Source organism: Pieris brassicae, chromosome 8 (genome assembly GCF_905147105.1).
Source record: "Pieris brassicae chromosome 8, ilPieBrab1.1, whole genome shotgun sequence".
Taxonomy (NCBI): Eukaryota; Metazoa; Arthropoda; class Insecta; order Lepidoptera; family Pieridae; genus Pieris; species Pieris brassicae.
The window spans coordinates 9,784,053-9,803,672 of NC_059672.1; the positions used below are offsets into that span (position 1 = coordinate 9,784,053).

Here is a 19,620-nt window from a genome sequence, read left to right on the forward strand (position 1 = left end):
TAAATATCAGTTGCAAACTCTCGTTTCATACAAAAACAAAACTAAATACTAGGCCCGCGATTTCACTTGCTTAGATACCGATCTCGTGGAAATGGAATGTCGGCTAAGTATACTCCTATAGATATATTTTTGTTATTATAAAAGTTTTATTTTGCTTAATTTTCTTAGTTTTTATCGTTTTTCATGGCTAAAACATAATTTTTGTGTATATATTGATATGTTCTATAGTACTGTACAACATTTTTTGTTTATTATCAATATTTTCCACAGCGCACGCGATGACATGTTTATTATGGATTATTTTTTCACACTTTGGGTTATATTATTGCATTTTTGATGCAACTTAGTTATCCAGTAGTTGTTGTGTGAAAATATTACAAACATACATACAAAAACACAAATGTTTGTTCTTTATAATCTTAGTTTAGATTAATACTGAAGTATTGTGTATGCCCCTGTCTTCCTTATATTAGATACTATATAAAAGTACTATGAATCAGTGGCACTACAACCTTTTTAGGTCTGGGCCTCAGATTTCTGTATCTGTATTTATCAATCTAATAGGCAAGTTAATGTCATCTTCCTGTTAACAATGTATTTGACGTACTTAGCTGTAAATCTCCCATCTAGATCTTGCCCTAAAACAAATGTTTTCGATTGCCACGCAAACATCGACGAGCGACTTCTTCAAATCGTGCCGCTTTTTTTCTTCGCTGTCTGTCTGTAAAGTCTTGGCCCCTCGCTTACATTAATAAACATTTTATATATATAATTGTAAATTAGTGTCTTTTTAAAACGAAAGAAGATGCTTTTGAGGAGAATAGGTTAAACCTTATCATAATAGATTCCCAAATTATCGAAATAGACAATTTATAATAATAATATAGCCTTTATATTCCGAAAATTTAATTGTCCCTTCAGTATACCTCGGAGTTCGGTGTGCCTCTTGGTCAAGGCCTCCTCTAAGTGGAAAGGCCACTATCCTCTATCTCTATATTCTATAGTTTGAGTTCGTCCTCCCATTTTTTGCGTTGTCGGCCACTTCTTCGTTTTCCGTCTCTAGAGTACCATTCCGTCAAAATATTGCTCCATTTTTCATGGGGCTCTGTAGTATATAACCCTTCCATCTCTAATTAAGCAATTAATAATAAGGAAAATTATCAATAATAAAGACCGTCAATGAATCCTTGGAAGTGCGTATATACCTGTAATTTTGATGATTATTCTATCAAATATCCAAGATGGGAGTCTGGTCACAAATTATCCAATTTGCACTCGTTAGGGATGACCTAAATGTGAAGAAAACACTTTGTAATCTTTTTAGATTTAATATGAAAAAATTATAAAGCAGGCCAGTATCCTCACGATGTTTTGATTTTAAATCGCTCGTTAAAAATAAGTCCATATTCTACAGCCGAGATTTGAATGAACGACCTGTTGTTGTGATTAGAACACCCTTATTATTATTTTTAATGAACGTTGTGTTAAGAAATGGCTTAATATACATATCTCTTTTTCATATTTAACGTAAACATCAGTCAATATAAGCGTGTGTTGTCAGATGTTATGTAAATTATAATACTTAAATAACTTTACAGAGCAAGTAAATAATTTCAATAACTCCGGAAATCAATACAATGCATGGCGATGCCATTTGCTTCGCCTACCATGTCTAATGGAGGTCATAAAACCATAGCTAATGTTATCGATACTACCTGATTGCTCTATAAACTGTGCCCTTTGATTTGATATCTAAAACTTATAGTTTATGAAGTGTTCTTCTGTAAGAATAAAATAAAAATAGTATTTATTTGATTTCTGTAATTTTAGATAAAACTTTGTCTTGTTTTGATATGAGTGCCGAAAAAGTGACCAAATCTGTGAACGTTTCGAAGTTCTCCCAAGTGTTTCTTGTTCTGTACTCTTTTCCAATCTCTACCCATTTTTATAATGTTTGACTTTTGGATCACGTTTCTAATTAGTTTCTCCTCTTTTTGCCAACTAGGCCAAGACAGAAGACTCTTCTGACATATTTGCCACTACAAAAACGATACTGATAACGCGCAATTAATATTGTGAATTTATTTTTATGTAGAAAAGTGACATTTATAGTATATTCAAGTGCTAATTTGACATTGTGGATTTTGTTTTTACGTGGGTATATCATAATTATCAAAACATAAACTAAAACCTATGTATAGTTAGTTGTTACCTAGTTGTTGTACCTTCCAAATTAAGAAGTCATATCACAAAGAAGATTGTAGCGTCATCTACAATCTATGCTTATAAAGTACTGGGAAGACGTTTTACTGTAAAACGGGCTAACGAACGCGCTCGACTTCAGCTACGGGGGCCTTCATGGTGTGTCTGTCTTATTAGTCGTTCGTCTCTTTCTATCAAATTGTGTTTAAGCTACGATGGAAACTGACAGTATTTATTTTTTGAATGGGGCATTCATTTTAGACTGAAACCAACTATTGTCTATTGAAATCTAAATACACACATTATGTTATTGTAATATGAAGAAAATAAATCAGTTGAACGATATTTTAACGCAGAAAGCCGCCATAGCTTAACAAAGCCACCAGACGCCATAGATTAAAAAGCAATGGCTTATTTTAAACACCAAGTTTGCCTTTGGGCCAACCCTTCGTCTAATTTTGAGCACAATGTGCGTAACAAAAGTAAATTATACCTTCCTGTGACCTGTCTCATGAATGGACAGTGGGTGTTGGTTCTTTGTATTGTTAACATCCATTGTGTGTTTTCAGCATCCAATTATGGGTATTCGCTTGTTGATTTTTATGTGTCTCGTAAGTTTTCTTGGATTGATACTATAATACCTCTATATTGTTGCTGTACATCGGGTACACAATTAGAAAATGAGTCTGTTAAACACAAAATATCTTTACAAATACAAATTTATTTTAGAAATATTTACGTGTTGTTAACGCTTATTTTGTGATTTTATCTTACTGCGGAGTCAAATGTTATTCTGATATTTCAGTTTTCATAAAGCATAATGGTTACTAAATAGTTTTTCTAAACCTACTTGAAATAATGAATATTACTGCCTTTGAACGAGGAGTGTCCAATAAATAGTAATATTTCCCTTGGAAAACACTGTCAAGAATAGATAAGATTATATTTAATAACAAAAAAGCAATCAAAACTCTTTTCTTTTTTAAAAATAGAAGTAATCTGTTTGCGTTGGGTCGGAACGTTTCCTTAAAAGCGTACATTAAAGTACACACGGTAATAAAATATCTCTGCTTGAAATATTTTACAACGAAGCAGGAAAATCAAGACCTCCTCCATATTCTACGGTTGCGCGTGGGTGTGTTAAGTTCAGGCGTGTAAGAAGCTACATTAACGACGACAACGACAAGAAAAAATAAGATTTCTACAATTTATATATAATCATTTGGATACGAAAGAAGTGTCAGTGCGCTGGGTCGATGCACCTAGAAAGCTAACTGGTTTTATTTATATGGATGAAACATGGTTTCAACATTATGATCACCACCAGACCGTCGTCTCCAACTCGGAAGAAATTTAAGGTGATTTCATCCCTTTTAGACCTTTGTACCTTTATCTGCGGTTAAAGGAACATCTTATATTCCATAAATTTGAAGATGATGATGCAGTATTCGCCGCGATACAGGATTTTTAAAGGAATCGGGAATAATATAAAAAAAAATATTTTAGATTTAGAAAAAATAGATAAAGTGCCTAAACCTCTAACGCTGAAAAATAAAATGACTTTTAATAAATGATTATCATATATCATTTTATATTAAAGACCACTACTATAGAATATGAAATGATTAAGACTTCGTGCCATGCCCTCGCTCGAATACTCAAAATCGCTTATAATTCTATTAAACTAATCCTAAATTTAATCCCAATATAATTCTTCTTTGTTCCAAGTTGAATTTCTATATATCTATACTTCGTGACTACGGTGTTATAAATCTTAGTGACACTCTGATAAGACTATGATACTAAAGAAAACAAAACATATATTAATCTTATTATATTGTAATTAATTTAAAAAATCTCACAGCATTCTTTTAACTGTTCTAAGTGAGTACATATATACACTCACTTCTTATGGCCATCATTGAGGAAAAATAACATGTTTCTATGTAATAATAGATACACTCATTAGAATAATCTTTTCATTTTAATTATACGCAAAGTGATAAATAATCATATTCTTTAGTCATAGTACAATAATAACTAAGATACGCGTTAATAAGAAAAACCTACATAGATACTTTTGTTTGCGCAACAATCCGGATCCAATGCTGGAAGTTGGAGATTACATTTAATTTATTTTACAAATAACATTTCTTCGCCGTAAGTGGCCGACATATTTAAGATAATTTAGGGCATCAGTTTAAAGAATAAACATAACATTTAATTGGACGGTTGTCGGATCTTTCGTTCTCTAGAAATTTCCTGCCCAAATATATTCATTTTTCTACAGATTTGTTTTAGTTGTAATGGTATACCTACTCGCCAACCGCTGTTTAAAATGTTTAACTAACATTTCAGATAATTATGATTAGTGCACTACCGAACCGTGAACACAGAAACAGAAGAGATGTGATGGATACAATGAAGCATGCCTGGGACGAGGTGGTGAAGACTTTCAATGATGCCGGTGATGCTGTAGTCCACGTGTTCAAACCAACAGAAAAAAGCATTATAGACAAAATGGCGGATGGAATAAAGGGACTTACTAATTAGATATTGTTTTTACTTTCTAACTGGCACATAGTTAATTTCTAGAAGAACTGACATTGAGTTATTTTTGTTGCTTAGTGAATTTCACTGTTATTAGAATAGTATAGGACTCAGTTTCCCTAGAAGCACATTAGGTCCGTTTTACGTTAAGTCCTGGCAAATTATGCAAGCCTACCTCCTTACTGAAGTTCAGAAGTTTCCTGGGCCCTTCACAGGCTTCACGGAGCGACCTTAAATCACCAAGGAGCCTCGTTGGGAAGCCAAGTTCTCTGTTATTTATTTGTCTATTACATAAACCACATAGTGAGAAAAATATTGACGCCTATTAACCACTCAGATCAGCGTATTGCTTTTCTAAGACAACCTAGGTTGCTTTTTTTAAAATATGAAAGTAGTAATAATAATATTTTTTAAGTTTATATGAATTTTGCTTATAATTGATGGTTTTCATATTTAGTTATTTTTACTACACATTGCATAATTTTGATAGAATCACGAAAATTCCTATCTTATAAAATGTGATATGGATATTTTAAGGAAGACCGAAAAAGAGACACAGATCGTCGGCCTGGCGTCATTCTTTCTTATTCATATGACATATTACGCGTTATAATTGTCGATTATGGGTATTTTAGTACAATATGATCTCTATTATCATTATATTTATTATTAGCCGATTCCTGCACTCAATTATGAAACGCTTATTAAGCGATTGATATATACGTATATGTAACACCAATCGAGTTGTTTTTAGAAACGGCTAATGTGATTATGAATTGGCTATTGACTAATGGAATAATTGAAATAAGAACCGGAAATTAGAATACTAATGAGAGTTCCAACATAAGAAAAATACACACATACAAATACAACCTCGACCATGAGACCAGCTTGTTTTAAAGATTTCATTTATTTACAGCAAAAAATTCCAAATACATCATTCATAAATAACTTATATACTATCTTAAATTTCTAAACTGTTTTATTAATATACAATTAACAACATCTAACATTCGTCTCTCAGGCTTCCCAAACCTGTCATAAATAAATCCAACTTGGGGGCTTCATAGCTCTCATAAAATCCTTCCTATAACATATGCTAAAAGTATCTGATTGTCCTCATTTTACATTTATGATCATTGTAAGCAAATTAAAATAAAACACTAAAAAATGCTTGAAACCGTTAAAGTTTTACGGTTAATTGTGTAATCGCACAAAACATTGTATAGTTCAAGCAGTTAACAAATGAATACAAAGCAAATTTATAATCTCTCGGTTAGGCTATTAAGCCAGCTCGTTAAAATAACTCATTAATTGTTACTTAATTATCATAATCGATATTGGGAAAATTCCAATAGTAACAAAATCAATTAATTATTAACTTATTAAATGTATTCAAACTTCGCTGTGGTATGGCACATCGTCGAATTCTACACATCTACGGCACTCGGATCCAGAATCGTTTAATATTTCTATTAATTTATCTGTCCTTGGCTCAATTATTGTCACTGGCCCTTCTGGATAGTCTGGTCTTTTGTGATAACTGTAGTCCTCTCTATGCTTCTTCCGTGCTAAAACAAACACACCAGAGACCTCTTTAGTCTTCTGTTCATGCTCTTGAGCAATTTCTATATTGGTCCGGCGTATGTCTGTTATGTCAAATTGAAAACGTTCCGATTTATGCCTCTCATTGCAGAACATGCAATATGCGATGAATATTATCACGATGATAGCCTGAAAATAGAATTTTATACTCTGTGCAGACGCAATGTGTTTTAAAATGTCGTTATTGAAATAAGTTCCCACCAATTGTGTCCGCGAGTATACTATAATACTATAGTCTGTGGTTACGTAATTAACGCTAATCGATGACGATTTGAAAAAAGACCATAAATGCATGATTACATAAAAAGGACTTACCAATACTATGGCACATATAAATGCGGCGAGAAATGCGGACATTATTTGACTTAGTACACGAGCGATGCATTCGAGATCGAAACAGCTGCTGGCGATCGTCGTTGAACTCAATTAAACCCAATAACTCTTTTAACTGTGACGTCATTAGGTCTATTGCTATAATTGGAAGTAATTCAATTCATTGTGATACACAGATAGCGAATTTTTGCAAAATTAAATACCTGTGAGGTACACTGGCGTATTGCGACTAAAGATTAATTATTGGTTTTTTCCGCTTTGTCATCATGACTATTGGTTATTTCACAATACTGAATTATTTCACTGCGGAAAAAGGTTTTGTGAACCTTTTCGTGAGTGATCATTTTAGTAATACTACTAATAATAACTTATATTTTCTAATACAGTGACGCAATTTGAGTTTTTGTATATCAAATTTGAATTTAATTACAAAATAATTGAATATTGAAAAATACAGTCACCGAAGGAGTTCAAAAGAAATCAAAGGGGTGAAATATTTAATTAATAATCATCAATTAACCACCAAGATTACTTACATGATAAAATTATATAAAAAAACAAATAATACTATAATGCCTACTATAAAATACTGAGCAATCAGTTTTGTTGGTGGATGGATTTTTTGAAAAAAATTAACGTTTTTAGTCGTAGGTGAATATGTCAATAATCTTGCTTCAAAAAAGAGGATCGAAAATATTTTTCATTAAAAAAATCACGTTGAGTATTATAGATGATTTAATGCGATAAAATCTAAATAATATGGTATTTTGAAAGCGAAGTTCTGCTACATTAATTTAGTAATTTTTATAAATAAGAATTCTATATAAAATCAGTGCCTATAAAAACCAATGTTTAATATTGAGAGCTTGAGACTTTATATATACTAAATATATGCAGTAAAGTATAGTTCATACGGGTCAAAGAGAATATCTAAAAAAATTATGTTACTCTGACTTATTCCGCTATGGCGGCTTATTTGTATGGCCTCACACAAGATATATTATAGTGCACACGTACGAAGATGTAGGAGTTTCTGTATTAGAAAAATATCATAGCCTGAAGGATCCGATGTCTGACACAAACGAAGTATAGCGAGATGTAGCGTAGGACTAATACCTTTGTGGACTTGAATGTCAAAAACGTCGATTTGACAGGCAGGAGTCTTGTGTGTAAATCTGGAGGTATTTGCTAAATCGAGTCATTGAGGACTTTAAACGCTATAATGGAACTTACCTAACTTCTATTTAGACGGCTTTTGAATCAATATTATTGTAATTAAAAAATATTTTTCTTGGGAAAAGTTCATAGGCATTTTAATAACCAACTCGGGATTTACACCGGATATACCTATTTTATTAATTTATCGTATATGTATTAAGACTTACGTTAAATACCTTACTAGGATTTCCTAGATTTGCACAACAAAAATCAACTAAACATCATTTAACAGGTATTTAATACTAAGTGGGTAAATAAACGAATACATAACAAGCATTAGTGTGTATTTACATTACATAATAAATTGCATTTAATAAGCTTTTACTTAGAATTTTTTAATCACTCCGAGGACCCGCGGGGTTGGCTGAAACAAACATTTATTTAAAGATACATATCTCACACTTTAATTCATCTCATGAATAAGGTACATTATAATATATATGTGGCCAAAAATGTAAAAGCAAAAATGTACTTATCATTGTCTGATCTGACTACAAATATATGATAATAAAAAACAAATTTAATAGTTTGGTCCGTAGAACAAGGAAAATATGAGCTGTTTTTGTATATTTTATCTACATTGTAACAAATATGTACACATTCCTATTAAGCGTCTTAATAAATAAAGATACAAAGTAGGTACTTACGTTCCTCCACTACATGAACTGCAAGTAAAACAGTAATATTAAAATAAAATTTAAACAATAACAATAATATTAATATCGCCAATAAATATAATATTCACGTAACACTTATAAGGTACGTACGTACGAGTATAGAAACTTTTCTGTTATATTAATAATATTCAAAATGATTACGAAAATGTTTATAAATTAAAAACAATATAACGTGTTACGGATTATTTTAATGCGTTTCTCTCTCTAATTATTTATAACAATAAAATAGTTTACCGTCATTGCCGTTGTCCACAACGTTTACTGTAACAAATTAATTATTCGAAATTATATCTTAAATACATCGTAGAAATGTAATCTTACAGTTAAAATAAATTATATACAACAAAAAATAATTATACTAAAGAAATATCCAAAGACAATACTTAACATATATATATACAAAACAATACTCGGCTGTACTATAAGCCTAAATTAGTTAACTATGGAACGGTATAATGGTTTATCAATTAAACCGTATTTAACGTTATTTTATTTATGCTTTTAGCTTGTCATATATAATAGACATAGACTTTCCCATACATATGTCTCTTATACATAGATATATAATAATGTTAAAATTCGAGTGGTCATTATAGTAGGGAAGCCTAATCAAGGATTTAAAGATTTAGATTCATTTAGAGGGATACCATGTACCCGATTAAGTACCTCCAATAAATATGAGCCCGTCAAGGATAAAGTATCAGAGTAGTATAAAAAAGAGCAGTTCTCGAGCGCGTCGCATTGACGCGTGACTTGAATATATATATATATATATATATATGTTATATATATTATATATATATTATATGGTCAGATTAGTAAAGTATAAATATATATATATATATATATACTTTACTAATCTGACCATTTGCAAGTGACGTAAATAGGAGGGTCTGCAAAGTTGTAAAAACATCATCGAGCGTGGCTGTATTTTTTTTATTTCGTAGGAAATAATTCAATGCTGACGAAAAATATAGAATTTGACAATTTCCACAAGCCGAATTAACAAAAATATTAACTTACCATTTTCACCTCCATCCACAATGTGAACTGTAAATAAAAGAATGGTGTTTAATTATTTTTTTACCTCCTAACCTAAGGCTGTTCTTCCGTACATATACTTATATCAAGGTGTATATGGAATAGAAGCTTGTATTCCAGAAATTGATGATTAGCAAATGGTAAAGATGTTCGGAAGTGGTAAAAAAATGGTATTCGGTTAGGTGACATTCGCGAGAAGGAAGCTACAACAGCGTTTTATGTTAAAAGGGGCAAACGGACAGTGAGCCTTCATCTGATATAAGTGATACCGTCGTCCACTCTCATTGTCAGCTCGAAAGTGCGTTGTCAGCCTTTTAAGAATTTGTACGCTTTTTTCTTGTGACAGCTACCTCATAGTGAAGGTGCGCGGCAAAACTGCCTTAAAACACTCAGTTGTGGAACGACGGATTGTAACTTCAACTGCATCACAAATGTAATCGAGGGAGTTTATACAATTACTAATTACACGTTTATTAGTTTCGACTCTCGTGAATTGTATTGGAGTATTTATTCTCAGGCGTTATAAATGAACAGACATTCTCAAAACTCTTGTATGACGCTCCCCAATCGTATTATGAACACACGACACAACAAACAACGACCAACTTTAGTCATGTAATTGAATTTCATTATTTCTAAGCAAAACTAGTTATTAGACATAATTTAAAAAGTACTAACCGCTCTCACCGCCGTCCGCGACATTAACTGGAACAGAGTACTTAAGTTAGTTAAATGTAATTGATAATATCAAATGCCATCAAACACAAAACTTGTAAAAAACCGCAGTTCTTCCGTGAAATGTTCGGAGATCCATTTAACAAGAAGTCGATTAATTTATTTCATTTATACATCTTATAGAATATTAAAAATCTTTTATGTTTTAAATAAATAAATTGATTAGAAGTTATAAGGGGTTGATAATGGCCTGAACTTCGAGAAAAGGAGTTTGACACTAATAGTAAGAACTATATTGTGATTCGCCATAAAACCAACATAGCTATTAACGTTACTACAGCAATTGCTAAGTGGTAAAGGAACATGAAAGAGTTCCCCCCTTCATGTTAGTTCAGGCTATGAAGCTGACGAAACAACAATTGTTTCCGGTCGGCAAAGGTTTAGGATAGAATCGAAAAATTAAATTTGTTGCCGAATGTTTCGCTGGGTTTAAGGAAAATAACTAAAATTAGATTACACAAATAAGCTTACCTTGGCTTCCATCGTCATTGGCTATAACAAAAAAAACACGATTAGGCAAGAAATTTTCTGTTGTTGACGCAAAACACGAATTACCATATTTTTTATATTGCACATCTGAACTCTAATTTATTACAGTCTATATTATTTGTTTTAATTTATACATCGTACAGTTATAAAGAGGTTTATTTAAAATGAAAACGTATTTGTACACGCGTAAGAAGTTATACTTCTTTGGCGTAACAAGATAAAAATCTTTTTAAAATTTTATTTTCGCTTTATTTTACATATGTAGAAAACACGAGACTAATAATAGAAAAAAAGGTATTTAATACATTAAAAGTTTTATTATAAACACATTATCTATTTAAATAAAGTTTATTTAATTATCACAAAAAAATATTTGTACATAATTAAAGAAATTAAAACTTTTTTATGTTTAAATGTTGACTATGATGACTTCAGGGTGTCGGTTTTTTGTGACGTTGTGCACGCGCATCTTAAATTTTCCCTAACGTGCCAAAAGAAGTATAACTTCAAAAAGGGTGCTACAACCAGGTTGAAGTTTGCCAAGTCGGTAATCATAAGATCCAGACCGGACTCGCGACATAGCACATATTTTCTATTTAACTATGTCCCTCGCTGTGGGCTATCTATTTTTTTAAAATCATTATATCCATATCAATACTTTAGTTGGTTGGAATGAATGAATTAGTATAAGACTAGATTAGAAGTAATAAATTATAAGAGATTCATAGCCTAGCGGTCTTATTAAGTGTTCGTAAATTTGTTATCTGCCGTAAGTACCTGGCGAGTGGTTAAACAGTTCACGGAGCACGCTCGAATTTCTAAGGTAACCAGTGAGTATGATTCCTAATCGACGGTTAGGTAATGCATGTATCTAAGACTTAGACCGAGGATGGTAGTTGCAAGTGGTTGGCACTTCAACAATCCTTTTTGGATAATAAATTATACTCACGGAAAGCCCGGGGTCGAGCACAAACAACTCCAATGACAGCAATTACTAACAGAACAATCTAAAATAAATAAAAATCAATACATTGACTAAAGTCTAGACTTACATAATATTGATATTAGCAAATATTGAATATGTATATAAGCAGTGTATATTAGGGTTGTAATACGTGCATTATATTTTTTGCAATTTATCCTCTATTGTATTAAGAGAATGATAAAGTTAGTGAAAAAATAAAATAAATCCGTGGCTCTACAACCTCTTTAGGTCTGGGCCGGTGATCCAAGTTACGAGCTCAGGGATGAGAGTACCACGCTGAAGCCAATACTATTCCTACCTATAACATTGTCAATTTTTTTAAATCTAATTGTAAAATTTTGTCCAATGTTTCTCGTATAAGGTTTGCGAAAATAGCACTCAAAGCTTTAAAATACACTAAGATTTTATTATTAAGATTGATAAGCATAATAAAATGATTACTCACAGTTAATTTTGACATTTTCTATATTGCTTTAGGGTTTTTGTTGTAACAACAGTTTCGTGTGGACTGGAGCGATCTTAAATTTCCTTATGATTAAATAAATAGAACATTTTATCGTAACCAAATTATAAAAACCGTTGAAATGATAACCTTCTAAACTTACAAAGATACACTCGTCTATTAAAAATAAATAATATATTTCTTCGAATTGTATTTACTTAAACCAAGATCCGGCATTGTAAGTTATATGCAAGGTGTCTAACTTTCGAAACCGTAAATATTCATTACGAATTGAAATAAATTATTAAATACAATAAAGTATTTTCAATTCCTTAAAAAAAAGACCTAACTCGCGAGCGCTCTGGTATTGAGTGTCCATGTGCGGCGGAATCACTTAACATTACATGAGTATCCTGCCCGTTTTCCTTGTTCTTTAAAAGAATTCAAATAATAAAGACATAAAAACAAGCTGCTGTTAATAAGTGTTCATTTACTCATATGAATAAATGATATTTTTATTAAGAGAACGGGGAGGTCACGGCAGTGTTAAAATAGCTTTTTTGTTGTGTTGACAACACTTACGTTACATTATAGTTCGATAGTAATCTTGCTAATTAAAATGAAATAAGTAAAAAATTATAAATTTGTTAAAAAATATAATGTAGCACCGCAACAATGTTTTGTTCTGCTGTGCGTATTAATCTAGTTTTAATAACTTAATCACTGCTTGTACTTCGAAGATGCAACCTGTCCTGCAACTGTCAGAACTGCTTTCGCTATCTTTCTTATGTCATACTCCCAACATTTTGTATTAGTCAAATGAGAAACCCACAATTTATAGGTACTTGTTAACTTGTTACAAGCTAAAACTTTAACAACTTAATTTTAAGCATCTTCATAATATGGATTTTAAAGGGTGGCGCGCTAGCATTATTCTCAATTTGTAGAAAAGTATTGCAAACGTACACACAAGCGAGTGAGAGTCGATAGTATAGTGCCCATTTGAATTTCGTTCCATAAATATGAATATTGACAAGTAACTCTAGATTACATATTTAATGTGCTTAACAGCGGAACTGAAGGCAGCTAACACGGAAATCATTGCGTTGAAACGTAACTCTGAAGGCCCAAAGGAAATAACAATAAACTATCTGTACATATACATAACAGATATGCTTTTTATCAACTTACATAGATTATATGTAACATATATATTTTATGTATATTTTTGTATAAGGTGCATAAAAAAATACATAGTCATTTTCCGATTTTCTCACGATATTCTTCACGCAACGAAAACGTTTGGTTCACAGCAGAGGACGAAAGCACGATCTCAAGGTTGGGAAGAATTGACAAACCTCAAAGCCGATGCCTGCTATAAAAACAAATAAAAATATTTTCTTGACTATTGTTTTTTTTAACCTATTTACATAATCACGTTCTTGATAAACTCTTATTTCCTCAAACAGAATTAAATAATACAAGCACATGATTTGTATTTTACATAAAATACATTATTTACCTTTAATGTTACGGAAAAGTCTGCTTCTGCATTTCAATGGGATAAACTAAATGTTTAACGTGTTGTTCCCAAAGTGAAGTTCAGTAAACTCTAGCGTTGACATAATAGGTCGGGGAAAAAGGGTTTTCGCAATTTAAAAAAAAATCACATCAATTTTTAATATAGTTTATTTACATTTACCTAAAGTATCTAGGTGTACGATTTTGGCATCTTGTACGTAGGGACATGATCCCATTGCTATATAAATTTTGGGGCTTTTGATCAATCGCGACAATTGGTTTTGGAAGTCCTCTCGTGATGTTAACCTGACACTGCCTAAAGAATTCTCAAGAGACCGAAACCGAGGTGGAAACTGAAGGTACAAAGTCAGGACTATACGGCGGATGCATTAACACCTCCCAGCCAAGCTCTCTTAGTTTTTGCTGAGTGGCTAAAGATGTGTGAGGTCTAGCGTTATCATGATGACCACACTGTTGATTAATTTCGGCCGCTTCCTCTCAACTTTTTGAAGGGCAAATATGAATGAAGGCGTAAAACTTAATAAATAGATTAAAGAATACGGAAAGCTGTTAGCACAATTATCTATTATGAATACAAATTCTCTAGTGATCTAATGACTGACTAAAATTTATTAATTTAATTCATTAATTATGGAAGCATTGCTTACAGAATACATCCAATTAAATGAACAATCCGCAGAGACTGATTTTTGACGGAATGTCACAGATGTCTATGCCCCGCTTTTGACATAAATAAGTTCGACCATCTATCAAGATTAGCATTGATGTTAGCCTAATTGGCTTTAACTTTTAAAGCTTGCTTTTAATAATGAAGGTCGTGGGTTCGAGCTTTGGCTCTACAGTAATGGATTTTTCCTTCTAGAATGTTCAATCAACACCTGCACATATGGTAAAGAAGGACATCGTCAGGCATGCCTCAAACTGTAACTAATAAAGATGGATGGTTTGGATGGTGGACACGATTATTTAAATAGGTTTGGTTCAACAACTACGTTTCATACATGAAAACATATTAAGTTGGGTTAATCTATGTTTCCGATCTTAAAGTGTAGTTAAGGATATTTTTTGTCTGTAACACCTAAATCAAACTATACTCTCAAACGCAATGCTTCTTTCACCTTATTTTGCGGAAGAACGTGTTGACACAATTAACAAAATGTATCTAGTTTTTGCGTTTAATCAAACACAACTAACAGTTTGTAGGGTTTAGTTTGCTCACGCGTGCGTAAATCTCAAAAATGTTAGGATTGATCTATAGAAAAAATGAGGGACCTAACACTGGCAAAGCAATATTTCATTATAAATTTAAATTATTTATCTATTATAAAGACAATGGATGTATCGGAGTCAAGACTGCGGTTCTCTTTAATTATTTCCTCGATTTACAAATTTGTTTTAACGAGTTTGTACAGCAGTGTTAGCCTAGTGGCTTCAGCGTGCGACTCTCATCCCTGAGGTCGTAGATTTGATCCCTGGCTGTGCACCATTAGACTTTATGTGCGCATTTAACATTCGTTCGAACGGTGAAGAAAAACATCGTGAAAACCGACATGTCTTAGACCCCGAAAAGTCGACGGCGTGCGTCAGACTTAGAAGACTGATCACCTACTTGCCTATTAGATTGACAAATGATCACGAAACAGATACAGAAATCTGAGACTCAGACCTAAATAGATTATAGCGCCCCTGATTTATTTTTTTATTAAACCAAAACATGTTTATAACTCCGGCATGTACAGTTCTTATGTTTTTATTATGTACGTGTAACATTGATCTTGAAATTCTAATACAAAACAAACCTGGGAGGTATTTAATCAAATAATTATCACGTTCGAGCTAATTTTGCGGAATGACATTCGGCTGTCTAAGGAAAAAGACATCGTGCGATGTTTGATATTAAACTCGCGACTTCTTGTCAATAGTTTAGCGATTTTGATTTGATAAAATAGTATTGGACTTTTTAGAAGAATAATATCCTTCTATGGTATCTATAGGAAGGCTGTTATCCAGCGATATGTAGGTCGTGTGGGATATCCAAACAATCGAAATATGGTAATTATGGAATAGATCTTCCCCAAAATATAAATCTCTCTAATTGCTTTGTTTTAACTAAGTTTTCATCACAGCGTAATCACAATTTGACTAAAAGAGACGAAAGAGTGCTTTAACTGCACTAAGTCTGGTTTAGTTTTATAGTAAAGTTAGTTAATAATAATATCATAGAATAAAAATGATTTCGTTCTTATTAAACAGTTCATCAATGAAAAGTCATTTAGCAAAGTACCTATTATTTCTAAATTAATAAAACATTACGCAATATGCGACTGGTCGTTGATTTCAGAAGGCCTATTTAAAAACTACGCAAGCTCGCCAGCCGGTATATTACGTACACAATAAGGTCGTCTATACAGAATATATAAGAATACATTTAAATAATTGACGCAGTATTAGGACAGGAGAGGAACAAGCAACAAGCAAGTAAGTAATTTATTAATTTAATTTTGTCTAAGTGATTTTTCAAAATTTTCTTATTTTGTAGTGTAAAGTCGTACTTTTATTCAAAAAAGTTAACAAATATGTAGATATATATAGATAGTGATAAGAAATAACTGTAGTTGTAAATAAAATCAGTTGTATATCATCGTAAATCAGAAAGAACAGTTGCCGTCCTGGATAGGAAAAACGCTTTTTTCTTATATATGTAGCACCTAGTATATATTAAACTACTTGTCGTATTGCTTCAATGTCACTTATACCAGAAATTCGAAATTTCGTATTTGATTTTGTGTGTCAATATTTTTTTTGGAAATGTCAGATAATAGAAATACATTTTAAAGTTGAGCCTAAACTTAACAGCACTTATAGATTTCTTATATATAGTTAATGTCTAAAAAAAAATTTTGTTTGTTTTCAGTTTTATCCCAAGTAATTTTATACTGCGTATATGTATTACATGTGATAATATTATATTCTTTTTCAGAATGAAGACAATTTTAGTTTTGGCAGCAGTTGTAGCGGCGGCAGTTGGCTTACCCGCAGATACGTACAACCCAGCGTATGACAACTTCAATGCGCAGGAGTTGGTTGACAATGTTCGTCTTCTTAATAATTATGGGAAATGTTTTCTAGAACAAGGGCCGTGCACACCTGAAGGACGTGACTTTAGAAGTAAGTAAACTTTTTTAAAATTACCTACCAAAATCTATACAATATGGATTGTAGGAACATTTGCAAATTGAAACTAAGCTAAAAAAATCTATCTAATATAATCTATCTGCTTAACATTTTTTATGTACAATAGTAGTATATGAGTACATGTACTAGTTTTACTAAAGTTTCTTATAATACCAAATTCATATTATAAATTATTTTTAAATGTCGCTAAATTCTTCCTTGACATAAATAAAACATAAACATAATCTTAAATTCTAAGATTCTTGAGTTTGTTTGTTGATCATTAAATAGAGATCATTCTTTTTTATAACATTAGTATAGAGTTGTTTAGTAGAATTTTGAAATTAAGAAACATAGAGATACGAACCATTTATACCACATTTTGTTTGATAATATTCATACCAGTCGGTATTTGACACAGTATTTTGGGCTTTTCCATTACGATGACTCATTATATAGCACATTAAGAGATTTTAAATAATGTAATATTCGAGAACTGGTCTACCTAAAAGTCAAGGTTTTCGACTCTTTCATAATAACAAAAGTTGCAACAAGTGATAGGAATATTATAAACAATTAAAACATTTGAATGTACATTTGTGTAAGGCCCTGGGTTCAAATCCCAGATAATTGTATAGTTGGTAAATAGAAAAGAACCTCCTCCATATTCCTAAGGTGTTTATGAGACTTAGATGATATATTTATCATACAACATGTTTCGAACTTAATTACATAATACAAACAACTGGAACGTAAATATTATCTATTATATATATATATATATAATAGATAATATTTTATAGTAGAGAATTTATATTAAATACTGTTTATTTTTTACATGTTCGGAAGTGTCTTGTGAATATTTATGTAGTGATAACCCATATATTTTTTTACATACTTACAAACATAAGTTAATTATTTTTTTGCATTATGATTTTTTATATACTATATAACTATGTGACAACCCTAGGAGACGTATATTTTAGTGTCGGTACTTAATTATATATTCTTACAGAGGTCATTCCCGAAGCCCTAAGAACAAATTGTGGGAAGTGCACTCCAAAACAGCGTGAACTGATTCGTACCGTTGTTCACGGCTTTAAAACTAAGCTTCCAGAAATGTGGAAAGAAATTATCCACAAAGAAGACCCCAACAATGAATACACAGCGGCTTTCAACGAATTTTTGGCGGCTTCCAACTAAGATATAAAAAGCAACTATAGGACAAACTTACAGTTACAGTCCCGCTGAAATGGCCGATTGTATATTTAAGCGATAAAACATTTCTTAATGAGCTTTAATTTAAACACGTTAGTTTGTGTTTCAATAAATTTGACTTTTACATTTTAAACAAACAATCACCTAAACAGATTGTCTGGACTGCTTGACAGACGATTGACCCTTTCAGATGGACTTTCTGTCAATGCAGATTATTTATATGGTACCATTCTTTTTGTTACACTATATGAGCAAAATACTCTTTATTCGTCATAAGATTTATTATTTCGTATATAATTGTTAATATTAATAGAAAAGTAACAATTGCAGCTTTTAGTTAATGCAATACAGTATTACCTTATCATCACATTATATTAATTTTGAGATTAAATTTGACACCTACCATAAGTTGATCTACATGAGAATTTATATTAAATACTGTTTAAATATCTACTCTTTATTTATCCAATACTCCTGATCTGCCTAGCAAGTAGCTTTTTAAAGGCCTACCTGATACTTGCTACAGCTTCTGCAATAATATCCGGTCGATTAATAGTCGATAATATTTAAATAAATACTTCTTGCTAGAATGGCCTTCAGTGAACATTCACTTTCAGCGATCGTGAGAACGAGGGATTCGAGATAAACTAACTGACTCCAGCATACTGTATCCGAAGTCTCATAGCAGGCATTCAAGAAAGAGTACACTCTTACGAGATCTCTCTCTCTCTCTGACACCATATCTGCCAATTAATTGTATATTTGGGTAATGATGAACAACCATAACTGCGTTAGAGGGTTAATTAACAGCCCTTTTCAAATAATCCTTCCAAACGTTGCTTGGCTTTGTTATATCGGCCTTTTATCCATCACGGTCCGCATCATTAATGACCTAAATGGCCGTTAATATTAGGTTTTTTGAGCCAGCCACACAGTAAAATATATGACTACCTGTACTTCATGGTCTCACAGACGAAATCTCTGTGGTACGCTAGAAGTCATTTCCACCTCGCATCAAAAAAAGAGTATGTTGAAATAAATTTTGAATGATAAGGCCTGCGACTCTCTTCCCAAAAATTTAAAATTTAGTCGAACGGTGAAGGGAAACATCTCTACGAAACCGGCTAGATTTAGCACTAAAAAGTCAACGGCGTGTGACAGGCACGGATCGCATATAGATTTATTTATTATAGCTTCTCTGAAATCAGATTTTAATTTAGGAACACCTAAAAACTCTTCGAGCTAAGATATTTATGTAAGTCGAGTAATCCGTTTAGTAAAAAAGATGTGATTTTTTGCTGTTCGTTTTTGTTTCATCTAATTATATAATTCTGCGTCTACATTATCGATTGTTTAAAATAATGGTCGCTTAATAATTTAACATTAGAATAAACGCGGCATGATATAAG

At 31.9% G+C, this 19,620-nt stretch overlaps 2 protein-coding genes and 1 long non-coding RNA gene across 3 annotated transcripts; 2 read left to right on the forward strand and 1 right to left on the reverse strand.

The window, feature by feature from the left end:
* Window positions 1–2,160: 2,160 nt before the first annotated feature.
* On the forward strand, window positions 2,161–4,754 carry LOC123713850. Its single transcript, XR_006754238.1, has 2 exons — window positions 2,161–3,560; window positions 4,561–4,754. It is a non-coding gene; the product is annotated as an uncharacterized LOC123713850 (long non-coding RNA).
* Window positions 4,755–5,921: 1,167 nt separating this feature from the next.
* LOC123713846 lies at window positions 5,922–12,359 on the reverse strand. Its single transcript, XM_045667733.1, has 8 exons — window positions 12,281–12,359; window positions 11,800–11,857; window positions 10,833–10,853; window positions 10,305–10,331; window positions 9,609–9,635; window positions 8,820–8,846; window positions 8,556–8,573; window positions 5,922–6,323 (listed from the first exon to the last, which is right to left on the reverse strand). Exons 1-8 carry the CDS (start codon window positions 12,293–12,295, stop codon window positions 6,148–6,150), a joined length of 369 nt encoding a protein of 122 aa, XP_045523689.1. The 5' UTR covers window positions 12,296–12,359; the 3' UTR covers window positions 5,922–6,147.
* Window positions 12,360–16,160: 3,801 nt separating this feature from the next.
* LOC123713849 (allergen Tha p 1-like) lies at window positions 16,161–18,664 on the forward strand. The gene is made up of 3 exons (XM_045667735.1): window positions 16,161–16,297; window positions 16,800–16,987; window positions 18,009–18,664. Exons 2-3 carry the CDS (start codon window positions 16,801–16,803, stop codon window positions 18,194–18,196), a joined length of 375 nt encoding a protein of 124 aa, XP_045523691.1. The 5' UTR covers window positions 16,161–16,297; window position 16,800; the 3' UTR covers window positions 18,197–18,664.
* Window positions 18,665–19,620: the final 956 nt, after the last annotated feature.